The sequence below is a fragment of the Dasypus novemcinctus genome, chromosome 1 (genome assembly GCF_030445035.2).
Source record: "Dasypus novemcinctus isolate mDasNov1 chromosome 1, mDasNov1.1.hap2, whole genome shotgun sequence".
NCBI classification, from domain to species: Eukaryota; Metazoa; Chordata; class Mammalia; order Cingulata; family Dasypodidae; genus Dasypus; species Dasypus novemcinctus.
Genome location: NC_080673.1, coordinates 35,027,118 through 35,041,409, shown reverse-complemented (window position 1 = coordinate 35,041,409; position 14,292 = coordinate 35,027,118). Strand labels below are relative to the sequence as shown.

Here is a 14,292-nt window from a genome sequence, read left to right as displayed (position 1 = left end):
GCCTTGCTTTGGTTTCAGATCTTTCAAGTTAGGGATATAACACAAAAATACCCAAATGATAGAAATAAAACACTCTGTACTATGCAGATAGGGTAATTGATTAGGGATAGCAATGAAGCAGCATCAAGATTTACTGAGGAATGTCCCCTTTGCTGGGTATCTGTTTCTTTTCCCAGTTGAAAACATGTGTTTTTGTGTGCATTATGGTGGCTGCTAGTTCTTTGGAATAATAAAGGGTGGGAAGGAAAATGCATGGTAGGGTAGAGATGTCTTGGCCTTTTTAGGCTTCAAAGAGAAAATTAGATTCATTAATTTGGTCACCACAAAACATTCTGCAAACATAAATGTTGATGAAGCCTTACTTGCTATATAATAATACAGGCCTTAAGAAATTCAGAATGAATCTATCATGAAACATTGAATGACTGAATAAGATAAATTGTTAGGTGAAGGAGCTAATGTTTTTTGCCAAGGAGGTGAATGTTTTCTTAGAACCATCTTTATTCCAGTTTCAGGAGATGCAGTTAGGATTGTTTTTAACCCGCAGGCCTCTTGTTGAAATATGAACTGCAAAAACTCATTTGAATTTCTTAGATGATTCTTATTAAGGCTGAATTTTAATCATATTCATTAGTCCTTATTTAAAATATTTAAGTATCCATCACTCATAGTAATAAATGCTGGTGAAAACCCATGTAAGACTAAGTCTGTTTCCAGACTTGAAGACAGAAAGTTCAAAAGAAGCCAGGAATAAATGGAAGGTAATGTTTTACAGCAAATATATGATCATGATTAAAGCAATATCCATATGGACATCCATTCAAAATGCACAGAGGATTGTGTACATACATGATATTTTTATTTGGGTAAAATAATCTGTAATCTGTTAAGTGATTGTGCCCAATGAATGATTTTTATGATATGTCAACATGTTTCTTGAGGGCATCCTTTGCGTCTGGGACAAAAAAGTAATGAAACAGTAGTGTCTGGAACTGATAAACTTATTGTTTAGAGGGGAAGAAAAAGTGTACACACATAATAAACCAGTAATATCACAAGTTGTAGTACCACATAGTCTAGTAGCAAGAAGGAAGTAAAATGTATTAACATTGGAGAGATGATTTGTGAAGGGTTCACATAGGAGGTGATATATGAACTGGCTTGGCTTTATTCATTTATTTGTTCAATAAATAGCCTATGGGTGCATAATATATGCCAGAAAGGAATTGCAGTGATCTTAGAATACCAATTTTGAATGAAACAGATGAGGCCCCATCTAAGTGAATACTGATAATGTATTTATAGAAATTAATATACAGTTATAACAATGAAATCTATTAATTAATAGGACAGGATAGTATGAGTGAGAATTCCAGGCAGAAATAATTTAGATTGGGAGATCATGGAGTTCTTCAAGGAATAAAATTTATCCCAGCACAAAGTAGGAATCATGTACTGTCAAGAAAAGGGAAGATTCACTCAATCAACACAATCAATACTTCTAAGACAACGGAGATGAGATGAAACTCTTTGTTTCCATAGTAGCTATGAATTAGAACAGAAATAACTGGATTAGATTATGGTATTGTATTAGTCAGGGTTTTCCAGGAAACAAAAACAACAGGATATATATATATATATAACATGGGTCATGCAAACATAAGGATTGGCACCTCCAAATTCATTACGGCAGGCTGCAAGTTTGAAACGTTATGAGGGTAACGTTGAATTCTCCAGGAGAAACTGCTCTGCAAGTTGGCAACTCTGATGAAAGTGACAGTGAGTTCAACAGGAGGACCTGACTGTCTGGAGAAAAGTTAGAAATTTCTTTCTGACTGCTGAAATCATCAGTTCTACTTTTAAAGCCTTCAAAGGGTTGGATAAGGAGACTTCTCCTATTCCTAAAAGCAATCTCTTTTGTTGAGTGTAGATGTAATTAGCCATAGATGCAATCAACTGACTAATGATTTAAACCCAGGGAATACCCTCACAGTATCATTCAGGCCAATGATTGCCTGACCAAACCACTGGAAACCAGAACCTAGCCAAGTTGACACATGGGATTAACCATCATAAGTATTTTATTATCATTGATTAAAACTCTGAGACATTTATTATTTAACTGTAGTTAGATGGGAAAAGACTCAGTTATCAGAAAACATTTAAAAATTAGCATGTACATTTTCTATTGTTAGTGATATATTATTTGTTATTGTAAAGCAAAGGTATTATGGTTCATTTGGCTGACACTAAATTTCACATAGAAATAGGGCTACTTAATTATCATATACTCCCTTTCTCTCAGTGAGTACTAAATGCAAGTAGGGACTACTGGTATCACCAGTTGTACTACATTTTTCCTTAATTCCACTAAAGAAGTCATGGATTACACAGAAAGACTGCACTGTACACAGAGTCAACAGATGTCTATAGGAAATATTATTGACATAAGTCAATTCAGTGGACGCCGGTATTTTTTCATTCAGAAGGACATATTTTCTTCAAAATTTTCCCTTCAATATGGAGGGTTCAGTTCTTTGAAAGGCAATTTAGTTGTGTTACATTAAAATGGGTTAGAAAACAATATAAGACCTTCCAAAGAGCTACCACTTATTATCAAAGTAGCATGTGGTAAATTCTTTCCTAGAACACTGCTTTTGTTCTCTAATGAAGTGCATTGTTTTAGAGCACCTGACTTGGTCTGTGCTGAGGCAGAGTCATGGAAATATTCCCCCAGGAGGGAACATTTGGGGTGAGATTTGTTGGGTCTGAAAGTTTATAAAGCACAAGATATTGTTGGTGATGGACAGAGCTCTGCAAGCAGAGGAAACAAAGTATTTAAAGCCCAGAGGTGATGGGAGGAGTGTTTTGTGCACACAAATTTACAGTGGGCTCAAGTGTACATATAGAATAGGTGAAATTTGTGGAGCCTGCAAAAGCATTGGACTATGTAGAAAATTTATGCTAAAAGCAATGGAAAATCTCCAAAAGACTATCATAGGGAAATGAAATAATGATTTCAATTTTTATCTGCAGCCTTAGCATGCATCATGCTTTCCTTGGATGCATGATTTTCTTAAAAATAGAAATTATATTTGAATATATAAGCACAGGACTACAGCATGACCATTTCACTTAACTCATAGATATGTGAAAAGTCAAATTTATTCAATAATGCCCAAAACTGTTTTGAACACTAGCAAGACAGCCATTTTTCCATAATATGTTCATCTCACCATTGTTTTTCTCTTTCATTGTAAATAATTTCAGATCTACAGCGTAGCCACAAAAAGCCCACACAGAGAACTCCGACACTTGCCCAGCCACTCCTAGACATGCAGATCTACCAACCTCAACGTCCTGCCACCCTTGCTGCACCACTCCACCAATCCACCAGCAATCTATCTGTCTATCCATCCATACATCCATCCACCCACCTTCTGTACCCATGATACTCTGTGAATACAGAACACTTCCATGTACATTTCCTAGGAACAAAATCACACCCGCCTGTATTAATCAGGGCTCTCTAGGGAAATAGAATCTACAGGAGATTATCTGTAAATAGTATAAGATTTTATAAAATTCTCTCACGTGATCATGGGGATTGTCCAAGTCCAAATTCTGTAGGCAGGCTGCAAACCAGGGACTCTGGGGAAGGTCCTTGATGATTTCCCAGGAGATGAACTCTACATTTTGTCTCTATGAGTTTGCATATTCTCTGATATATTCTTTGTGGTAACATGAGGTTAAATTTAACACCCTAAATCTATAACAATCTCTTTTGTTTTGATACCAACCTAACAAACTCAATAACGTACATAAACCATGGTCCCATATACCTCTGCCTCCCCCCTTTGTATTTCTTGTTAGAAATCACATATTCATACATTCTGAGCCCAAACTGATTTATCATTATATTTTATACGTTTGCATTTTAAATCCTGTAGGAAAGAAAGATTGGACTTTCAAACCCTTGTCATTATCTTCATGGGAGATCTTTATTTCTTCATGTGGCTTCAGTCACTTGTCTCGTGTCCTTTCCTTTCAACTTGAAGAACTAACTCCCTTTAGCATTTCTTTCAGGGCCAGTCTAGTGACAAAGTCCCTTGGCTTTTGTTTATCTGAGATTGTCTTAATTCTTACCTAATTCCTGAAATACAGTTTTGCTGGATACAGAATTTGCAGTTTTTGCTTTCAGACTCTAAATATGTTTTCCCACTGCCTTCTTGTCTCCATGGTTTCCAAAGAAAAATCAGCACTTTATCTTATTGAGGCTCCTTTGTACGTGACACATTGCTTCTCTCTTGTGGCTTTCAGAATTCTTTATTTTGGTGTTTGACAGTTTGATTTTAATATGACATAATGTGGGTCTACTGGGTTTATACTATTTGGCATTCATTGAGCATCTTGGTTGTATATTCATGCCTTTCAATGAATTTGGAAGTTTTCAGTCATTGTTTCTTTGAATATTATCTCTGCCTCTTTCTTTTTCTCCATATGGGACTACAACAGTGCATATATTGGCACACTTGATGGTGTCCCACAGTTTCCTCAGGCTTTGTTCACTTTTTTTTCATTCTTTCCTCTTTCTGCTCCTCAGATGGGATGATTTCAATTATCCACAAGTTCATGGATTCTTTCTTCTGCCAGTTTCAATCTGCTGCTGAACTATGTGGGAAATTTTAAATTTTTTGTTACTGTAGTCTTCTGGTCTGTTTGGTTCCTTTCCATAATTTCCATATCATTACTGATACTCTCTTTCTGGTCATCTAATTTTTTCTGATTTCCTTTAGTTTTTTGTCCATGTTTTCCTTTCACTCTTTGAGCATATTTAGGACCTTTTAAAAAAGACCTTGTCTAGAATTATCCCAGGCATGATCCTCCTCATTGGTGGGTTTCTAATGCTTTGATCTTCTCCTTTGCCTAGGCCATCACTTCCTGCTTCTTTGTATGTTTTGTACTCTTATGAGAAACCTGGACATTTTGATATTTTAATGTTTTGTCACTGGAATTTAGACTCTGAGGTGTCTGTTCCTTAAATTTATAACCAAATGGCTTATGACAGGGCTTTCTTTAAATGCCAGCAATAACAACAGCTGAAAAAAAATGAAGGGAAAGAAAGACATCTTTCCCAGTCTTTAAATATTGATTTGTTTGAGTGTTCTTCTTCAGGGATCATCCATACAATGAGTAATTTAGAGAATACTTCCAGGCCAAAGTGTAGAGACTTCCTGATCTTTTCTGCATATGTCTCTTGACTTGAGCATGTGCATGTGACCCTAGGGATCCCCCTATTTTCAGGAATGTGAATGTTCCCTCTTTCCTAGGAAACAGTTTCCTCACTGTCCTAGCCACTCTGCACTATATATCCAACAGCCAGCACTCCCTTGCCCCAGGCAGCACGACCTGTCTGTTTTCTCACTGGGTTCTGTAGAAGAGCTCTAGGAGCCACCTTCAATACCTTACTTCAATAGGGCAAGTACTAAGATAGCAAGTTCCTCAGGCTACTATCAGACAGCCAGGGCTAGGCTTGCATGCTCTAAGTATGTACACAGGGGTTAATCTTATATAACAGGCATCTTGACCAAAAATCCACATACTGGGCACATGAGCTGGCTCCACGCTAGCAGGTGAGTGGTGGGGGAGGGGTCAGCCTGAGCCTGGAAATCCTGCATTTTTAAGTAGACTTTGTCTTGATTCACTACTCGCCCTGTTACTGCAATACTTGAACTATTTTCAGGCACTTTAAGAAAGAGGTTTCTACCAGTTCTTGCTGGTTGTTCAAAGTTTCTGTATCAGGTTGGAGCCCTGAAGGGGGTCATTTCACCTGGTCTCTTGATTGATTTTTGATGTACAATTGTGAAGAAAATTGAGCTTTTCTGATACTTTGCAGCCTCAAATTGGAAATAATAATGTTCATATGAACTAAATATTTCAAGATCCTTAGGAGTATTAGTTTATAGGTCCGTGTAAGAATTCCTTATATGCTCATGAATGTTTTTTTCAAATTAAATACTACTATAAACTATATGTGGTATTTATCTTTGAATATAGACATGTGAACATAAAAATGTGAGATGTTTGTTTTGGTTATTTAATGTTTTATTAAAAAGAACAAAAACATAGCTTTTGTAGATATAAATCTTATGACTTGTTATGGATCAGACAATATTTTGGTTTACATTTCTTAGAATTTGTGACCTTATTTTCACTATAGACAAAATAATGCAATTATTTTTGTTTATTTAATGACGTCTTGAATGGTAACATTTAAAAAGAACTAAATTATATTGCAACTTTATTTTTCCAGTGGAAATATTCTCCAGATTTGACAATTATATTTTATGAAATATTGTGGAACATTGAAACCATAGTAGATAAAATACCATTTTTCCTAATCAGGTCTTAATATCAGTAATTTTACATTTACAATATCTACATTTATTTAAGCATTATTTCTTTTTCTTTGCTAGGTTATTACTATTGGAAAACATGTTAAAGGTTACCATTATATCATTGCAAATCTGGTAAGTGAATTTTCTGGTATTTGTTGTTTTCCTAGAGATGCCTATTAGGTCAAAATTTTATTTTGAATGGCCAGCATTTCTTAGTGATATTTTAAAATGCATAGAATGATTATAATTGTTTGATTAGCAGTGACAATATTTTCCTGAATTTGTTGTGTTTTAGATAATGTATTTTCTACTATGAATGAGCTAAGAAATTGTAGAATAGTATTTGGGAAACTGTTCGAATTGTCTTGGAAGATGTATTTTAATAAGGGAAAAATTTCAAAGAGATATAAAGTTTAATTGTCTAAAATTTTCCTGTTTCTCACTGTGACTATGTCTTATATACTTTACTGTCTGCATATTCCTTTGAAGTATTTAGTTATATATAATGTCATAAATTAATACACATTTGTGAGAATGTATCTAGGGCAAAATTAAACCTGAAAATATTCAGAATACGGGTAAATATTATTTATTTCTGATTTTTGTTATAAGCAACACACACAAAAAAAGGGAGTTCCAATAGTTGGTCACTTTTTCCTCTGAATTTCTATCAAATTGAGATTCAATTGAACATGAGAGAGCTTCCTCCCTTAAGTATAATTAGTATCAACTTAGAACTATCATTAGAACTTTTCTTTTTGAAACTAGATTTTAGATCATCAATAAAATGAGCTTAGGATTTTACTGCTGCAATGATTTATGTTTCTTAAATAAATATGATCCTGTATAATGAAGGAATACCCAAGAAAAAAAAGATGAGAAGAAAGTGAGAGGAGAGAATGAGAGACTGTTTTAAACAGTAAATGGTGTCTTTGAAAATGCTTAGTATTAAGCATTTGCAGATTAACTTCATGGCTTCTGTAATATCAGTCTGTTATATCAGAAGACATTATTTCTAGTAGCAATGGAAAGAGAGTTTTAAGAAAACCCACTTAAAACCTTACAACTAACAAATAATATTTTCACTAGAAAGTGGCATCAGTGCTTTAGAATATTAAATCACAAACCTACACTCTGTTGGGAGAAATTGGTTTCAAGATCAATCTCTGGCAATGAGTTGCTTTCTGTAAAAATTTATTAAGACTTACCTTTAAAGTGTATTAACGGGATTTTAAATGACACCCTATCAAAGAAGAAAGGGTTAAAATAGATGAAGCTCTGGATTTCATCTCTTCAGAGCCTAATTCTGTGTAGAGAACAGCCTGGATAGTTAGTCCCTTGTGTGAAGTGTGCCATTTGATGAACAACACAGAGCCACATTGGAAGCTCTGATCTTTAAAAATGTCCAGATGGAGAAGATTATATTGGAACATTGAGAAATAATAACAGAAGGTGGCTCATCAATTTGAGAGTTAATATCTGATGTTATCAAAAAGGAAAGAAGCATTTGAATGACCAAAGTCAAAAGAAAAAAATAAAGAACAAGTGTTTGCTGCTGTAAGACTTTTAGTGAGAAATCTACTGAATACTGTTAAGTAAATTGAACTACTAGTTTTCTTTTTCTGAGTACTTGGTTTAATCACCTTATGGAACATCTAGTGATTAGATAAGTTCTGAAAGTATTATAGAATTGTAGTTTCTCAGGATTTAAAGGACACTTGGATATTTCACTGACATTTAAAATTGAAACGTTTCACCTTTCAAACTCTTGACTGAGTCACACTTTTCCCCTCTCCAATGTCTAATGTGTATTAAAAAGGTGCTTAGAAAAGAATAAAAGTTTTAGATATTGTTATTGGTTACTGATTAATTTCCTAAGGCATTGATAAATTCTTAATTAGATTGTCAATACACTGAAGCTGCAACTAAGTTCCTGTTAGATCATTTAAAAGTATAAGTTGCGGATGAAGAAGTGGTCAGAAAGGGATCCAGTGCTCACTTCTCATCCTCACTACACTCATGGCTTTAATCCTTTTAAAAGCCGCCATGCTCCAGTGCTGAGATTTTACATGACTACATTTTAAAACTTTAGGTTTTACAGATGATTAATGGAGACTAATCTTTTCTTTTAAATCTCTCCAAATAAATTCCCAGGAAGTGTAACATCAGTTTTAATTTGATGAGTTGTTACCATCTGCAGAGCTAACACTTGGCCTCTCTGCTATGATTCATTCTGTGTGTGTTTCCTTCTGCTTCTCATAAATAGAAAAGTTTCAGAGAAGAAAGAAGGAAATTTAGGGAACTGTAGATCCTGCCCAAGTCCAGCTCAGAAGCTTATTCACAGTTTTAGTTGAAATCTCCCCTTTTTGTAAGATCATACTCATGGCCCAGTAAAATGACACTAAGAGAATAAAAATTTTAGAATTTAAGAAAAGAGATAATGGGAAAGGAAAATCAACAGATGCAAGAGGGCAACAAATTTTTTTGCAGGGCACAGTGCAGATGATGGATGAACAGCTGATGTAGCAAAGAGGAGGAGGCTAAAATCAAAAGTGCCTGCACAGTTTTATAGTCTTTGACAAATATGTAATGTCATGCATCCATCATTGCAGTATCATATCAAACAATTTCACTGTCCTAAAAATGCCCTGTGTTCCACCTATTTTTCAACCAATGGCAACCACTATCTTTATGTCAATGTGACAGTTTCTTCCCATAACACAAGATAATAACCACAATATCAGTAAATCTACTTTGGTCCCTGGTTACACTCCCCCACTTACGTTTGTTGGTTAGTAGCAATGCTTCAATATTGGCTCATCAGTTCTAACAAATGTACCACACTAATGTAAGATGTTAATAATAGGGGAAACTGTGCATGTGTGTGTGTGTGGGGGGGGGGGAGGGCTTATATAGGAATTCCCTATATTTTTGGTGTATTCTTTCTGTAAGTCTAAATCTTCTTTAAAAATGAAGTGTACTATTACAAAAAAGTGCCTGCAGAGTATGATATAAACAAGAAGAAAGTCTGCTCATTTTGTAGAATTCTGTGTTTCAGTTTTAGAGAATCAGAGCCAAGAAAGCAGGGTTGAGGTATGGATCTACAAGCAGAATCTCTTACTGGTTTCACTAGAAGCAGAACCTGAGATGGGATTCATGTGAACATTATTTAATGAGTAAGTGCCTTCAGGAGCAACCTGTAAGGAAGGGAGGAAAACAGGAGAAGAAAGGGAAGGGAGCTAATTAACAGTGTGGTTTCAGATGAGATTTGGCTTCAACCTTGTCCCTTGGGGAGGTATGTTGCATAAATTGCACCAGAGTCTCCCAACTTGATGCAAGGGAGAGGGGCTTTAGTACCTAGGTCCAATTAGGCATTGCTATTGGCCAAGGGATATAAGGGGGTGACTTCAATTGCCTAAAGACAATCCTCTGCTGGAGATGTGGGACTTTGGGCAAAGCAAGAGAAGCAGTTGGGGAAGGGGACATCTATGGCAACTGTAATAGAGATTCCAAGGAATGTGGGTCACAGAGCATCTACTCTATGGGGCTTGACTTTATTGTATTTTATATATTTTTATTTTTTTATATTTTTAATTTTTAATTACTATTATCATTATTTTATTTTCTTATTATTTTTATTTGCTTATTTTTGGGTTTAGTTTTGGGGGAAGTTTTGGATCACAGAAGGATCACAACCATGACAGGGGAGGATCACTGGTGCAGGGTGTTGGTGATGGGAGGATGTGTGGGGAGGGGTGCACGTGGGGCATGCATCTATACCACATGAATATGTTCAAGTGTCATGGGGCATTGTCTCAGGGTTTGAAGACCCACACAATAACCAAAAGAATATTGAATTCCCATCTTGAGAAGACCTGCTACATTCTCTCATAGAGTAGAAAGAAGCCCCCGAGTACATGGACAGTACCTAGCAAAGGAGGCCAGACCATTATGCCAGGCCCTTGATATTGATGGTGGTATTTATGAGCCTTAGTCTTGTGAAATTAAGTCCTAGCCTAGTGTTATATATTGCCTAAGAGTTACCTCCTGAAATCCTCCTTGTTGCTCAAATGCATCCTCCCTCTAAGCAAGACTCCGTATATAAACATAATACCTTCCCCCTGGTGTGGGACATAACTCCCAGGGATGTGCCTCCCTAGCACAATGAGATTATTATCAAGCACCAACTAGTGATCCATTTGGAAAAAGACCTTGACCAAAAAGAGGGAATATTTAAAAAAAATGAGTTTTTATGGCTAAGAGATTTCAAAGTGAGTTGAGAGTTCCTTTCAGAGGTTAAGTTTATGCACATCTCAGCAGAATCTAATTGACTGCCACAGTAAACAGTGCCTCAAACATGGGGGGTACCTGAGGACTCTAGAGATATCTAGATACTATGGACACAGCAAACATTCTCAGGAATTTGGGACCCTGTCACTGAACTTTACTTGGAATATGTGCTCCCCAATGTAACAGAGTTAGACTCATTTATAATTTGCCTACACTTGGTTCTTTGTCCCTTTTATTTGAACCTATAATTAGCATTATACTCATTAAATATATGTCCCCAAGACTTGAATCTTTGGTCTGTTCATATGCCAGTTGAGCCCTGAATCTCAGCAGAGTTGCAACAGCTATTCTCCAGTCCGTTGGACTTGCCCAGGACAACTAACGAAAGGATAATAATTAACAAAATCCATCCCCAGAGAGTATCTACAATGGCAAGCAAGAGAGTTCCATCTATCTGCCCAAGAGAATCTAGCCACCTCTCAATCAGAAACAGAGTGGGCATCGCCATTCCCAAATCCTCAAGATTGAGGATGAACAAACATAAAGGGGTAATGTAACTATGGCCTAAGGTAGACTTATTATTATTCTAGGAATGGAAGAACTTGTATCATTGATATAAAGGCAGTGGCCACTAGGGGTCCTGAAGGGAAGGAGAAGGAAGAAAATGTATAACATGGGGCATTTTTGGGACGTTGGAATTGTCCTGCATGACATTTCAATGATGGATACAGACCATTATGCATTTTGTAAAAAACGATAAAATTGTGCAGTACAAAGTGTAAACTGTAATGTAAACTCTGCACCATGGTTAGTAGCAATGCTTCAATATGTGTTCATGAATTATAACAAATGCACTACACTAATGAAAGATGTTGTTAATAGAGCAAAGTGTGGAAGGGGTAGAGGGTAGAGTGTATGGGAATCCCCTATAGTTTTGACATAACTTTTATGTAATGTAAAGCTTCTGTAAAAATAAAAATAACTGAAATAATATAATAACAGCCATAAGCAATGATTGGATACACCAAATACTCTCTGCACACAACGTAAGCAGCCAGGTAGCTACTAGCTCTGGTCTATAAACATCTACTTCCTCTTTAACAATACTACTTTTCAGAGTATATGTATGGGAAAAGCTGTCTGGACTGAAAAGGCAGGGCTAAAAAAACATAGCAACTAAGTGAAAGACTGCATATGGAATTGTGAACATCCCCATCCACCATTTCACCAAATACAGGAGATAAAACTGAATGGACCAGAGAAGAGATACTGACCAAGATCAGTGCTATCCAACCCACCTCTCTACCTGTCTCACAGTGACGCACAATAGTCAGTGAGTCTTGCTTATGCACATAGAAATTCCAAGAAACTTTTTACTTGTTACTCTTAAGCATTACCAGTCATTTGAAAAATATCTTTGCCATGAAGGAGAGAGACCGATATAAACAAATAAACAGAAAGAGGGCAGGAATATAAGAAAACAATGTTTAAGAATTACAATTAATAGTATCAGAGAAAGTAAAGAAAACATTTTATCCATAAAAAAGGAGAAAAGGATGAAAAAGAAAAAATCAGAAGAACTGAGAACTTATTTTGGTTTCTAAAAAAACTTTGAGTTTGAAGATAAAGTTAAGAAAATCTTTCAGATTATGTAATGAAATAACAATAAAATATAAAATAAAAATAACCTATAAGCCATTCAGAAGTTAAGTCTAAGTGCTACAACATCTTAATCACAGTCATTCTAGAAAGAGAATGAAAACTGAAGGAAGAAATTATCAAAGACATATTAAGAAAATTTTCACGTAATATCATTAATCTGCCCCTGAAGTACCCACAATAATCATAGAAAAAAAGATGCACTGAAAATGTCATCATCAGAGATAAATAGATCTTAAAATTTTCTGGCAGGTGTGTATGTGTGTCGTATACAAAAGTAATTAGAAATAACAGCATTGTTTTCAACAGAAACAATAGGAAATAAAAGTCAGTGCAACAATGACTTGAGAATTCTGAGATTTTCAACTTAAAATTCTATATGTAACCCGAATACCAGTCAAAATAGTATAATATCAATAAATATATTTTTCAGACTAACAATGCCACAAAATATTTATCTATAATATGTCTCAGTTAACTATTAAAGGACTCTAGCAAAATCAAAGACTAAAGCAAGAAAAGAGTATGATGTGATCATGGAAACAGGGGATTTAACTCAGAAAAGTGGAAAGAACAGTCCAGAGCAACAACTCTAGAGTAGATGGAAAGCAGAACCAATCCAGACTGCAGCATTCTGCAGGAGAATGCCTAGCAATGGAGGATTCAGGAACAATGAAATATATTACCTGATATGTTTGAATATGTTGTTCATACAAGGTTTTACTCAAATGTACATGAAATATCTTATGGAGAAACTGGAAAAAAATAAGGACAGGTCTATAGAAAGCTATAGCAGCAAAAACAATTACTACTGGGATGAAATATTGTTTGAGAAAGAAAATACAAGCCTAGGATATTATTTGGCTTTGTTCTGAAAACATGTTATATTTACAACATTTAAATAAATATAAATTTATAAATATGTTAACAGTGAACATAAATGGAAATGGGGAGAGGAGATAAATGTTTTGGTCATGAAAATGGGTCACATGCTCATCTGTCATAAACAAAACTCAATAATATATTTCAAATTGATAAGTTAAGAAAAAGTAGTGAAAGTGTGCCATGTAGAAATACAGAAATAAATACAAATTCAACGAAAATGCTGAATTTGACTGTTTTGGAGAAACTTATCAGAGGGATAGAGCAGAGACTATATGATTTTTCATATATACCTTTATTTTTTTGCATTCTGCAATATTTTGAAAAAAAAAATAATGAGCCATTGAAAAGTAATTACCCTCCCATCCCACACAGACAAACAATATCAAAACAATTTTTCTTAAACATTGGCAAAAAAGAAAAAAAAACCTCTTATTTTGGGAATATAGGAATATGCACTTATTTATTTTCAGTCCTTATACATAATAATAAAGATCTGTCTAGGACAAAAATATTTATAATTGCAACTTACTCAATTTGTAATTTTATCATTGACAGAATAAACTTTCAAACTGAGGTAAAAATTTAAAACATCCCAATTTCTGAAATCAGTGGAACTACCATGTGATTGTTTTAGTAATGAGTGAATTCATTTTAATAATGCCACAAGGAATTGCATTTTAAAATTTAATATATTATATGAGCAATCTAGTTTTAGGCTTACTGTGAAATTGTTCAAGTGTTCTAAAATAACAACTGGGCATTTAGTACCTTCGATTATCTCTTTTAAAGCTGTTTATTTTTATGACCTGTGTGAATCAGTTATTTAAACCTGAATGACTTGCTCACAATATTATAGTTCATGGTACCCTGTTGTGGATTCAATAAATAAAACCTAATGTTTATCCATGAAAGATTTCTTAATAAAATGGAGAACTTTTACATAAGTACAATCATGAGTGTTTCGTGAGCTAATCAAGCAATAAATAAGCATTGGTTACGGAACCAAGCTGATGCCATACTGCTAGAGACAAGTGAAGTGCTTTGGCTGAAAAATAGGAGA

At 35.0% G+C, this 14,292-nt stretch overlaps 1 protein-coding gene across 10 annotated transcripts in view; it reads left to right on the top strand.

Moving 5' to 3' along the window:
- The window catches only part of GRIA2 (glutamate ionotropic receptor AMPA type subunit 2), a 171,236-nt gene that overhangs the window by 87,635 nt on the left and 69,309 nt on the right, over positions 1–14,292 (top strand). For all 10 annotated transcript variants that reach the window (XR_011648473.1, XR_011648474.1, XR_011648472.1 and 7 more), the window contains exon 5: positions 6,477–6,530. Coding sequence is in view for 5 of the 10 variants with exons in the window: in XM_071214324.1 (XP_071070425.1) it covers positions 6,477–6,530 (54 nt within the window). In the remaining 5 variants the exon portion in view is untranslated. The remainder of the gene's footprint in view (positions 1–6,476; positions 6,531–14,292) is intronic.